Genomic DNA, 14,024 nt, shown 5'->3' on the forward strand with positions numbered 1-14,024 from the left:
GCTGACTGATGTTACAGCAGACACTGATATTCTCAGTCTTAAAGGCCAAGATGTTCCAGAGAGCCCAGTAATTTTGGATGCCTTCATTTTTGAGTGCTCAACTTGAAACACTTTCAAGGGCCTGATTGTCAGTGGCTGGATGGCCTCACCTCTCTCATATGACATTCAATGGACTTGTTTATCCCATAGAAAGTTTATTTTCAGTCTGGCACTGGGATAAACTCCATTACCAGATACCTTTCATAGGAAACAGTCAGTAACAGAGAATGGCTGTACAGATATCCCAAACTCGTTTCCAGTAATGGCTCCATGAATAGGACAAAGGAACTTTTGTAGCAAACAATTCATTCAATGAATTTGGCCTTTTTCTCTCTTCATGAACTGGCTTTGATTTTCACTGATTTCTTCCCTATTTGTAACTGTTCGACAAATGTTTCATGGGAAACCATTTTATTTAGCAAACAATTGCTTGCAAATTTGCTCCTGTGTGGGATGGGCTATTAGTGTGACTGTTCACATTTGTCACATGGTATTGTTTTTGCTCTCTGATTAGATAAGGTAGGTCAGTGAGGTAGGGAATTTTAAAGGACATTTAAACTTCTTTTCTGAGTCATTTGAGTCAGGCTTTTCCTGGACATCACTGCTAGAAAAATTAGGTGATTGTAATATTATAGACTGGGTCAGATTTAAAACTAATTTTCTCTCATTGCCTTCCCACTAAGTAATTGGGTGTCTCATGAAGTTCCAGACATGAAAAGAGTGGCCAGATCTCTCTGATTTACTAATTGCCTCTGTGCTAGGATGCTGGTCAGGGATTTTGGGCAGTTCTAGTTACAAAGTAAGTGGGCACATACATTTGTCTGTCTCATGTAACCGTGCTAGCACCAGGGCTCCAGCCTGGGGTTTTGGGAACACAGATCCTAGACTAACAATAATCCTGGTGCTAAGTAGTGTATGACAATGTTTATTCTATCTGGTGCCCTTAAGCGCATGCTGCCAGACCCATCTACTTATCTAGAATTCTGCTGCTTGATAAGGGCTGGTACTTCTGGATTAGTTAGATTATTTGCTGTTTCTTGTTCAGTTGGTTTGGGGTGAGGAGAAATGAACTGTTTTATTTATTTATATGACTTTATTTTTACTTGATGTCAAACACTACTAGAGCTTGGGATAGGTGCTTTTTAATTTTTGCCAGGAGCATATAGTGAATTCACTAGTCACCACTTTTCTGACCCTTATCACTATTCCTACAGTCATTGTGACAAACAAATTAGTAATTGTGAGGTACGTACATGGTCTTAGCTGGGAAGGAGGCCAAAAATTGAATGGAACTTGGAGTTGCCGCTGGGGAGACTATACTCCCATGTAATGCTCTGTGTTGATCTAAGCAGCCCCAGCAGTCCTCACGGACCCTTTATGCTGTATGCCCATATTAACCCCTGTAACTCGAGACATCAGCTCCCACCTCTGATTGCTCCAGGATGCCAGCCTTCTTTGCCCACTTGCTAACTGTTCAAACAAGCACGTTTGTGCTTTTTCCCATGCTGCCCCACACACATGGGAGGAGCTCCTCGTAAACACCTGCAAAACTAATACCTTATCCACCTCCAAATCCTTCCTCCAAACTCTCCTTTGCCAGGATGCCTACAAAAAACTTGACCCTGGCTAGGCAGCTGGTGCGCTAAGATCACTGCCTATCATGCTGACCAGTGTTGCTCATTTCATCCGTGTACTCCTCCATCAGTCTGTCTGTCCCCACTTGCTGTCTCTTGTCTTATACTTAGATTGTAAATTCTCAGGGGCAGAGATTCTCTTTTTGTTCTCTGTTTATACAGTGCCTAGTACAACAGGGTCCTGGTCCATGACTACGGCTCCTAGGCATTACTGCAATAGAAATATTCATAACTAATAAGAAATGACAAAATACTAATAATCTAGCACCACGCCATTTCAGTGGCAGTTTCTTACTGTGATGGTGTTACCTCACTGCAGCAGCATGAGTAATTTCCTGGGTCAGGGGGCTAAAGGATAGTAGCGGTGGGTCAGTTGCACTGTAAAACTCCATGGATTGGCTCTGACTCATGCCAAAGTGGGGCATGCAACGTGGTAACATAGGCCACCTCTTTGTTTTTAATATTTCACTTGAAGCTGTAAGATTGTGGTGACTGTTCCCACTAGAGGGTGCTGAGAGATGGAGGATTTGTCTATATGGTCAGGAGAGATGGGACCTTTTAGAAAGCAAGTTACTGCAATGATAGGGGAGTAAAGCTTATCTCCTGGTACCTGTCCAAGGCTGAGCTCGAAGACAGGTACAGATAGATTTACAGCCTGGGAATAAGGCGCTGATGGTGAGTTATGGAGCAGCTATCTGTGGGCAGAGGAGAAGAGGTGAAAGCACACCAGGGCTATTCTTCAAGGAACTTAAATCAGCCACCTCTTCCTGACCAAAGCAGACACCAATTAAAACCACATTCATAAAAATGTCTCTTTCCAATTACAGCCTTCCCCCCATGCTGCCCCGTCCCCAGCCCAGCCATGAGAGCACACACTCACATGTAAGCTTTGTAATTGCTGCCGATTTTCTGGATTCGGATGTCGTACTTGGAGTCGATGAATGCTTCAGTGGTGGCGTAGGTTTTTGCCATGGCTACCACGCTGGCCATGTCCTGGAAGTCGTACTGGTTCTCAACTTTTACCTGCAATTGCCGAAATCCAGCCAAAGAGCGGCGAGCACAAAAGGAACAGGAATATCTGTGAGGAGGGGTCAGCTCAGTGGATGAATAGTAGAGCACAATGACAGTTAAACAATAAAGAGAGTAAGGTTGAAGCATGGACGACAGTAGGTAGAAGGATGCTTCATCCAGGCAAACCTTACACATACCTAGCCAACTGGCATGTCTCCCTCCTTGATGTACAAGCCCTGGGGGATCAGTAAGAAGAACATCTACTTATGATTAAAGAGTTCCATGGGGCTTTCCCCATAAGACTTAATGGGAGTTACACAGCTGAAATGCTCCAGAAAAGCATTTGTTATATTTTTGTAGCATAACTTAATTCCAAGCATGTAAATTACTCTTACCCTATTACTTACCACTAAACATCTGATGAGAACAGAAAATCAGGAGTGACCAGGAAATAGGCATTTATACCAAAAAATAAAGAAGCGAGAGGGGTTTTGGGGTTGGGGTTTTTCTTTTGCCACTCCTGGTCTCTAGATCCCTAGCAGTTCACAGTGCCCTTATCTAGTTTCACGCAAAGGCCTGGCACAGGACTCCAGGCTGGAAGTGTACAAAACACGAGCCTCATGAGGATGATGTTCCTAGGGGAGACCACTTACTGCAGGCAGTGCAAGCTGGAGGTCATGGGAGTGCGTGTGGGGGAGGCTGGCTAGAGGTGTAGAAGGAACGGGATGGCATGATGCTCAGGGGGTTGAGATCTATACCCGAAGGGCTGCAAATTTCCTGGGAAACTAGCTTTTCACAGTGTTATATTTATTTACTGGAAATACCTTGGAACTTTCAAAAAAGAAATGCTGGAAAAAGGAATCACTAAGTATAGAGGATGATCAGTTCTCTGCCAAGAGCTACTAAAAAGGGTAAAGAAAAAAAATTGTTACATCGCCTCTCCCAATACTGCAAAAAACAAACCAACCAACACACCCCAGACAATGTTACTATCTTCATGTCACCAAGCACAGTCTTTAGAAATTTGCACTGGCAAAAATCTACTCTGGTACATCAGCGAAGCCCGGTCAACTACAATGCCTCCAGATGATAGTGTGGAGACGGATGTGTTAATTTAAGCAGGTCTATAATATAGGATCGGGGCAATATGTGATTTTCATCATGCATTATTATTTATTATTTGTATTGCGGCAGCATCCAGAGGCCTCAGTCAAGGATCAGGACCCCATTTTGCGGGGCACTGTACAAACACTGAACAAAAAGATGGTCCCTACCCTCAAGACTAACAAATTATATCCATATATGTGTGAAAAGGGGCTGGAAAGAGCCACAGGTCTTTGTAAACCAGTCTGAAGGAAACATATGCATTGGTGGTTGGTGTCTCTTTGTAAAGAACAAATGAGCTATTCTAAATGTCTACCTAAAATCATGGGATGGCAGTAGCCATCCTGAGTATGTAAGCAAAAGGATAAGGACCAGTGTGTTACTAACCTGCAATGGGTGTGTTTTTCATGTACATTAGAGTTTGTAAGTTCCAAACAGAAACCAAAAATGTGGTCACATTCTGGCTTAGAAATTCTCTCTTACCTAGGTGAGGTACAGATCTAGTGAATTTTTGAGTACCGGAAGAGCTGAGGTGAAGGTGGATTGCAAAAGTGGTTTGGCCCTTGACTGTTTCTATATAAATTATTTAAAATACTGTCCCAAGGATGCTAGCTCCTAACTTCCATTGCCTTGCTGAATGCTGATTATCCTCTTTCTGCTCTGCTGGGTGTAGGAGAAAAGCAATTTTGTGACATCATTTTTTATGTCCTCCAGAGAAAGAGAGTGAAGGGAGGACACAAGAATCAGGCAGAATTAAAAATAAAAATGCACATGGCCATCTTTATCCATCATAAAGGAGGGACAGGCTGGCTTTGTGCTTTGTAGTTCAACTTTAAATTTGAGCTGTGCTCAGCAAATTTCTCAGCCGCTCTCAGCAGCTCTGGAAAACAGGTGAGGTTGTGATGAAGGTGCTTAGAGAGGTGTATGATCTGATTATAGAGCAGTAGAACTCCGTTTTGAGAAATGGTCACAGCTCCTCGGGGAAACTAGAGGCCAGCTGGTTGGTGTTCAATATTTTTACACAGATAACACTAGAGCCTGGACAAATTGAGTGAGATGAGTTAGTCCCACTCTGATGAGATGCGTCTGGGAGCGACTACATTGGGCAGACAATGCACTAAGTTACAACATACAGTATTCTCCTGGACCCTTTGGCAATAGGAAAATACCAATAGGAAACAGGCAATAGAAAAGCCATTATATAATGCCCTATTTGGAGCAGGGACTCTTGTGGGCTCTGACACAAACTATGCTTGGTGGTACAGGGTCTCTCTGTGTCCAAGCTGAAATGACTACATTGACAGCCAACGAATGTTTGCCACAGAGGTGAAAAAGAGGGCACTGCTTCCTTTGACAGCTAGATTCAGGACACGTGACTCTCCCTTCTTCCAACCACCTGGACTCTTGCTCAGAAATCTGGGAATCAGCAGAAAGGGTCTGGAATATCTCCCAGTTGTGGAAGACAGAAGCACATGACTCCAGAAGGCAATTTTCCAGAGGACCAGAGAATATTCATTCAGCTCAGTTAAACAGAAAAATAAATGGGGTTTTTAACAGGAACCCAAATTAATAAACTAAAGCAACAAAAGCCAAAGAAGAATTCTCTAACAATGCTACACAAGGACAGGTTTGCCATCCTCCCAGCACAAGAGTGACTTATGGTGATCCTTTTCAGACATTATAGGAAACCATCTCCCCAGATGTCTGTCCTTCCTGAGCCAGCCCTCGGATTCAATTAACCTTCCTGTGGAATTCTCAGGGCTTCTATAGCTAAGAGAACTTCCAGAATTCCCCCTATTAAGTGGCTCTGTGCCTTCTTTCCCAACAGGCACAAAACCAAAATCATCCCCAAACAAAGAAAAATCTTATTCTGTCAATTGTCTGATCCAGCCACAGTCATCTCAATAGGGTATCATGGTCAGGATAAAGTTTGTTTAGTCCAGGTACAATTATTACCTTGAAAACAGATAAATAGTTACAGTCTAATTAGATTGATTTTCCTATCTTACTTGTCAATCCTGTACTTTATTAAGTTCCTTCTTTTACATATTTTGTATTTGTTTTCTCTCCCCTTATAACTTTTTTTATATGTCACTATTAAATCCCAATCAAATATCCATTGTTTTAAAGAAAGAAAGTTCGGATCCCAGTTCAGCCAGCCTGGATGCATTGTGACACTGGGATGATGGTGTAGGCATGTGTCACTAATGAGCCAAACACACTCAGGAGGAATATTTCACATTCCACTTAGCCAGTGGGTAATTGTAGCTTTTAAAATGTTATGAGTTGAACAAAAAATAAAAAAAAAGTGTGAAAAAGAGGCAAAGGAAGCTAGAAAAAATTAATAGGAACCATTTATTCTCTTCTGCATCCTAGTATGGATAAACCCAGTGTTCCATTAGTTGTGTAAATGTGTGCGAACACTAACGGTATGTCTACACTACGAAATTAGGTCAAAGTTATAGAAGTCGGTTTTGTAGAAAGCATTTTTATACTGTCGATTGTGTGTCCCCCCACACAAATGCTCTACGTGCATGTAGTCGTCAGAGTGTGTCCACAGTACCGAGGCAACCATCGACTTCCGGAGCGTTGCACTGTGGGTAGCTATCCCACAGTCTCCGCCATCCATTTGAATTCTGGGTAGAAATCCCAGTGCCTGATGGGGTTAAAACATTGTGGCGGGTGGTTCTGGGTACACATTGTCAGGCCCCCCTTCCCTCCCTCCTTCCATGAAAGCAAGGGCAGACAATCGTTTTGCACCTTTTTTCTTGAGTTACTTGTGCAGACGCCATACCACGGCAAACATGGAGCCCGCTCAGCTAACCATCACCGTATGTCTCCTGGGTGCTGGCAGACGTGGTACTGCATTGCTACACATAGCAATTTATTGCCTTTTGGCAGCAGACAGTGCAGTATGACTGGTAGCCGTCGTCGACGTAGTCCTGGGTGCTCTTTTAACTGACCTCGATGAGGTCAGGGGCGCCTAGGCAAACATGGGAGTGACTCAGCCAGGTCATTTTCCTTTTAAGTTTCGTCTCATGGCGATTGAGTCCTACCGGCAGTGCACTGCCTTTTAATCAGCAGCCAGCAGAAGATGATGGCCAGCAGTCATACTGCACCATCTTCTGCCGAGCACCCAGGAGACGACGATGGCTCGCGGTCGTACTGCACAGTCTGCTGCCAGCAAGATGTATAAAGATAGATGAAGTGGCTCAAAACAAGAAATAGACCAGATTTGTTTGTATTCATTTTCTCCTCCCTCCCTCCGTGAAATCAATGGCCTGCTAAACCCAGTTTTGAGTTCTATCCTTGAGGGGGCCATTCAGTTTCTCGGAAAGCCACCCCCTTTGTTGATTTTAATTCCCTGTAAGCCAACCCTGTAAGCCATGTCGTCAGTCACCCCTCCCTCCGTCAGGGCAACGGCAGACAATCGTTCCGCGCCATTTTTCTGTACAGATGCCATACCACGGCAAGCATGGAACCCGCTCAGCTCACTTTGGCAATTAGAAGCACAGTAAACACCACACGCATTATCCAGCAGTATATGCAGCACCAGAACCTGGCAAAGCGAAACCGGGCGAGTAGGCGACGCCAGTGCGGTGACGAGAGTGATGAGGACATGGACACAGACTTCTCTCAAAGCACGGACCCTGGCAATGTGGGCATCATAGTGCTAATGGGGCAGGTTCATGCAGTGGAACTTCATTCTGGGCTCGGGAAACAAGCCCAGACTGGTGGGACCGCATAGTGTTGCAGGTCTGGGATGATTCCCAATGGCTGCGAAACTTTCGCATGCGTAAGGGCACTTTCATGGAACTTTGTGACTTGCTTTCCCCTGCCCTGAGGCACAATAATACCAAGATGAGAGCAGCCCTCACAGTTGAGAAGCGAGTGGCAATAGCCCTGTGGAAGCTTGCAACACCAGACAGCTACCGGTCAGTCGGGAATCAATTTGGAGTGGGCAAATCTACTGTGGGGGCTGCTGTGATGCAAGTAGCCAACACAATCAAAGATCTGCTGATATCAAGGGCTGTGACCCTGGGAAATGTGCAGGTCATAGTGGATGGCTTTGCTGCAATGGGATTCCCTAACTGTGGTGGGGCCATAGACGGAACCCATATCCCTATCTTGGCACCGGAGCACCAAGCCGGCAAGTACATAAACCGCAAGGGATACTTTTCAATAGTGCTGCAAGCACTGGTGGATCACAAGGGACGTTTCACCAACATCAACGTGGGATGGCTGGGAAAGGTACATGACGCTTGCATCTTCAGGAACTCTGGTCTGTTTCAAAAGCTGCAGGAAGGGACTTTATTCTCAGACCAGAAAATAACCGCTGGGGATGTTGAAATGCCTATAGTTATCCTTGGGGACCCAGCCTATCCCTTAATGCCATGGCTCATGAAGCCATATACAGGCAGCCTGGACAGTAGTCAGGAGCTGTTCAACTACAAGCTGAACAAGTGCAGAATGGTGGTAGAATGTGCATTTGGACGTTTAAAAGCGCGCTGGCGCAGTTTACTGACTCGGTTAGACCTCAGCAAAACCAATATTCCCACTGTTATTACTGCTTGCTGTGCACTCCATAATATCTGTGAGAGTAAGGGGGAGATGTTTATGGTGGGGTGGGAGGTTGAGGCAAATCACCTGGCTGCTGATTACGCACAGACAGACACCAGGGCAGTTAGAAGAGCACAGGAGGGCGCGGTGCGCATCAGAGAAGCTTTAAAAACCAGTTTCATGACTGGCCAGGCTACGGTGTGAAAGTTCTGTTTGTTTCTCCTTGATGAAACCCCCCGCCCCTTGGTTCACTCTACTTCCCTGTAAGCTAACCACCGTCCCCTCCTCCCTTCGATCACTGCTTACAGAGGCAATAAAGTCATTGTTGCTTCACATTCATGCATTCTTTATTAATTCATCACACAAATAAGGGGATAACTACCAAGGTAGCCCAGGAGGGGTGGTGGAGGAGAGAAGCACCAGGAGGGGTGGTGGAGGAGGGATGGACAAGGCCACACAGCACTTTAAAAGTTTAAAACTTTAAAACTTATTGAATGCCAGCCTTCTGTTGCTTGGGCAATCCTCTGGGGTGGAGTGGCTGGGTGGCTGGAGGCCCCCCTACCGCGTTCTTGGGCATCTGGGTGAGCAGGCTATGGAACTTGGGGAGGAGGGTGGTTGGTTACACAGGGACTGTAGTGGCGGTCTGTGCTCCTGCTGCCTTTTCTGCAGATCAACCATACGCTGGAGCATATTAGTTTGATCCTCCAGCAGCCTCAGCATTGATTCCTGCCTCCTCTCATCACACTGCTGCCACCTTTCAGCTTCAGCCCTCTCTTCAGCCCGCCACCTCTCCTCCCGGTCATTTTGTGCTTTCCTGCACTCTGACATTGTCTGCCTCCACGCATTCATCTGTGCTCTGTCAGTGTGGGAGGACAGCATGAGCTCAGAGAACATTTAATCACGAATGCATTTTTTTCGCCTTCTAATCTTCGCTAGCCTCTGGAAAGGAGAAGATCCTGTGATCCTTGAAACACATGCAGCTGGTGGAGAAAAAAAAAGGGACATTGGTATTTAAAAAGACACATTTTATAGAACAATGGGTACACTCTTTCATGGTAAACCTTGCTGTTAACATTACATACATAGCACATGTGCTTTCATTCCAAGGTCGCATTTTGCCTCCCCCCCAGCGCGTGGCTAGCCCCTCCACCCTCCCCGTGGCTAACAGCGGGGAACATTTCTGTTCAGCCACAGGCAAACAGCCCAGCAGGAATGGGCACCTCTGAATATCCCCTTAATAAAAGCACCCTATTTCAACCAGGTGACCATGAATGATATCACTCTCCTGAGGATAACACAGAGATAAAGAACGGATGTTGTTTGAATGCCAGCAAACATACACTGCAATGCTTTGTTGTACAATGATTCCCGAGTACGTGTTACTGGCCTGGAGTGGTAAAGTGTCCTACCATGGTGGATGGAATAAGACTGCCCTCCCCAGAAACCTTTTGCAAAGGCTTTGGGAGTACATCCAGGAGAGCTGCGAATGCCAGGGCAAATTAATCATTAAACATGCTTGCTTTTAAACCATGTATAGTATTTTAAAAGGTACACTCACCAGAGGTCCCTTCTCCACCTGGCGGGTCCGGGAGGCAGCCTTGGATGGGTTCAGGGGGTACTGGCTCCAGGTCCAGGGTAAGAAACAGTTCCTGGCTGTCGGGAAAACCGGTTTCTCCACTTGCTTGCTGTGAGCTATCTACAACCTCATCACCATCATCTTCCTTGTCCCCAAAACCTGCTTCCGTGTTGCCTCCATCTCCATTGAAGGAGTCAAACAACACGGCTGGGGTAGTGGTGGCTGAACCCCCTAAAATGGCATGCAGCTCATCATAGAAGTGGCATGTTTTGGGCTCTGACCCAGAGCAGCCGTTCGCCTCTCTGGTTTTCTGGTAGGCTTGCTTCAGCTCCTTAAGTTTCATGCAGCACTGCTTTGGGTCTCTGTTATGGCCTCTGTCCTTCATGCCCTGGGAGATTTTGACAAATGTTTTGGCATTTCGAAAACTGGAACGTAGTTCTGATAGCACGGATTCCTCTCCCCATACAGCGATCAGATCCCGTACCTCTCGTTCGGTCCATGCTGGAGCTCTTTTGTGATTCTGGGACTCCATCATGGTCACCTCTGCTGATGAGCTCTGCATGGTCACCTGCAGCTTGCCACGCTGGCCAAACAGGAAATTGAAATTCAAAAGTTCGTGGGCCTTTTCTTTTCTACCTGGCCAGTGCATCTGAGTTGAGAGTGCTGTCCAGAGTGGTCACAATGGAGCACTCTGGGATAGCTCACAGAGGCCAATACCGTCTAATTGCGTCCACAGTACCCCAAATTCAACCCAGCAAGGCCGATTTCAATGCTAATCCCCTTGTCGGGGGTGGAGTAAGGAAATTGATTTTAAGAACCCTTTAAGTCAAAAAAAGGGCTTCGTCGTGTGGACGGGTGCAGGGTTAAATCGATTTAACGTTGCTAAATTTGACCTCAACTCCTAGTGTAGACCAGGGCTAAGTGCAAACACAGTCTCCTGATATTAGACTATTTGCTAAGCTGTGCTGGCTGTTTGATCAGTAATAGATTCATTCTAAAGCCATCCACTGCTGTTTGCTATAGAGTTTTGCTGACCTGTTGTGAAGAGATCTGGCCAGGGATGTTGAAAAATGTCTTTTCTGAGTGAGAAGGCTCCCTGCTGAAGTCTGAAGATTCCCTGAATCAGATCCTTCTCGGACACTGGTATACAGTACTGATGCTGTTATTATTACTGTAGTGAACTGGGGAGCTCAGAGGGAGCTTTGAGGATATACACCCAGAGCAGCCACAATTCCTTTGGTCAGGGATTGCATCTTTGTAGGCCATTAACGAAACTCCTTTACTGGCCACTGCAACCTGACCTGAGGCTAGTATTTCCTCCCTGCTAGATGCTGAGGGCTTGTCTACATGGGGACACTCAGTAAAATTACTCTGATTTTACTAAAGGAGTACATTTGAAGTGGATTAGTTAATCTGAATTAAACCCCTGGGTGGATACTCTCATTCAGAATTAAAGTGGCCTTCATTCAGTTAATTCACTTCTACAGTGAACTGGAGAAAAAGACCCTGTGCCATCCTGGAACCCAGGCGTCTCGGCTAAGAGTATATCTACACTGCAATTAGACACCCACAACTGGCCTGGGCCATTTGACTGTAGCTTGCAGGGTTTGGGCTAAGGAGCTGTTGAACTGTAGTGTATCCTTGCAGGGTCCCAAACCCTGGGCTCCAGCCTGAGCCCAAATGGCTACACCACAATCAAACAGCCCCTTAGCCCAAGTCAGGAGGCATGGCCAGCTGCGAGTTTTTAATGGCAGGGTAGACATACCCTGTGATGCTACATCCCTTCTACTAACAGAGAAATGTGAATATAACCTTCCTGCAAGGCAGGATTTCAAATGATCTTGGGAGCCTAAAAAATCAGCACTGTGTATTTCAGTCAATTTGGACACCCAACCACTTTATGGCATCAAAGAGTCAGAACACCTGGTCCTTGCAATGAGGGGCATTGACAGGAAATTCTGGTCTCTCCACCTCCCAGCTCCGATTTCTAGGTGTAGTGTTCCATTACTCCCATTTCCATGCTTATATTTCCTAAGTGTTCACGGACTCCAGAGTCCCAGGGTCATCACATCCCCTCTTATCTCCAATCTGATCACTGCAGACACTCAGTCATATTCCTCTTTCACTTGTCACGTGGCCACACAAACAAAGAATCTGTCAGCCAGGTACATAATTATAGTAGTCCTTTATAAAGAGAAGAGTGCATTAGTTTTCTGTCTGTATGTGACCCAAACTTTACTCTGTTCCACACTTTAAACCCACTTTCTATTACAGATGGGTTGATGAGGTAGTTATCTGTGTCCATACTGGGCTAAGACTAGGGTTCAGATACAAGGTATCGGTTCAAGTTTGAATTGGGTAGGATTTGCGTTTGATGGCACTCAAATGTGCAGCAATGGGTTTGTAATAAACAGACAGACAGATACGATAAAAATCTTATTAGCTGTTCTCATGAGATTTCCACCCCAAATGATGGAAGTCACACAGCATCAACAGAGTTTGTGATCTTTCTTCCATCTCAAATGGCAAACATCTCATAAGCTTACTTGTTCTTAAACAGCTTGTGCCATATTGGGACAACTGACTCACAAGAATGGCTATTCTCACAAAATTTGCTCAGACTCCTTCTCTTTCCACAAATCCTCTCCCCTCCTCAGACACCAGTGAATTTAACCCTCAGATTAAATTTGGAACTGTCTTGCACATTGCCAGGGTCACCTAATAATAAATAAATAAAAATTTATGATAATTAATACATTTTCTCTGCATTTTCCCTTCACAGCTTCCCTCACAGCACTTCTAATTAAAGGCCAGCCTTAGCCACAGGTTTTAGCAGTCCCAAATGCAGGCTGTGTGTGCTGGATTGGACACAGCTCTCCGTGTCCAGCAAAAGGTACCAGACCCATGTTCAAAAACTGGGATACTCCTGCTGTTTTCAAGGTGGGTGGTATCTCCTGACTCAGGAGTCAGAGAGACTGCAATGACTGGACTGTGCTGTTACATGTTAAATCATTATTTGTCCCCTATTTAGGAAAATATTTGTCCCTTGACAAACCAAGGCGACTTTTGCTCTTTTCACTTCCTCTTTAATACACTGGATTTTCAAAGCTCTCATTTTTAGAACGTTCTATTTCCAGTTCCAGGAGAGACAAGGTGACGAGTCAACCTTCCTGATAAAAGCCCCCTGGTTTTTTTACATTACATAGTAGCTCTGTTTAGTTTGTGCTATATTTGAACAAAAAAAGAAATCCTTCCATTCCAGTGAGAGAAAAATAACTCTGACCACATTATTATGAACAACAAGTCTTTCTTCTGCGATGCAATAAATTCATCTGAGCTGGGAAGATGTTTTCATAATTACAGGCTGGTGTGGATCTGAAGTGGCTCTTAAACTGGCCTAATTAGAGAGGTCTAAAAATAAAATCAGAGTAGCTATATAGAGAGTTGCTCTTATTTTTATATATATGTATGAATGAATGTCCCATAAATATGTGCTGTTTCTCCTCTGTACAGATAGATTTGACACTTGTCTCCTTCCCATGGTCTACTCAGGGAGAGGTGAAGAAGCTTTCTGAGTGAATTTGCAGTAGTGGGCTCTATTCCTGGGACATTTCAGGGTTATGGTACCACACACCTGGGAGATATTCACACACTCAGTGCTTTCCCCTTCCCAAAAGGCTCAGGGACAGAGTCAGCTGGAGAAAGAAAGAAGGGAGGCCTCTTCTCACCTTCCCTCACTTCTCAAGAGTGACCCCCCTCTCCATATCAGGGTGGGGCTGAAATTGGCTCAGACGGCATCATATCCTGATTTGGCAGATGTCTCCATTTTTAACTGAGTGTCCACTGGCTCGGTTCTGTTCTTGGGAAGAGACCTCCTGTTAGGGAGAGTCCATCCATGGCTGTTGGTAGAGTCCTCTGTTATTGCTGATCCCTTGTCACCTAAATGGTGAATTATTATTCCTCTACAATAATTCAACTGAAAACCTTAGATGTTGTCTAATTAACACTTTGGACAGAGCAATTCCACAAGCAGCACAGAGAACCACTTGGTGCAAGCTTAGTGTGCCAGCTGGGCACGAGGGGCAGGCAGCTGCTCATGA

The 14,024-nt window shown here is 45.2% G+C and overlaps 1 protein-coding gene across 1 annotated transcript in view; it reads right to left on the bottom strand.

Moving 5' to 3' along the window:
* Positions 1 to 14,024, bottom strand: part of SYN3 (synapsin III) — a 251,497-nt gene that overhangs the window by 21,050 nt on the left and 216,423 nt on the right. Inside the window, exon 7 of the mRNA XM_077829109.1 lies at positions 2,554 to 2,696. Coding sequence (XP_077685235.1) covers positions 2,554 to 2,696 — 143 coding nt within the window. The remainder of the gene's footprint in view (positions 1 to 2,553; positions 2,697 to 14,024) is intronic.

Source organism: Eretmochelys imbricata, chromosome 1 (genome assembly GCF_965152235.1).
Source record: "Eretmochelys imbricata isolate rEreImb1 chromosome 1, rEreImb1.hap1, whole genome shotgun sequence".
Taxonomy (NCBI): Eukaryota; Metazoa; Chordata; order Testudines; family Cheloniidae; genus Eretmochelys; species Eretmochelys imbricata.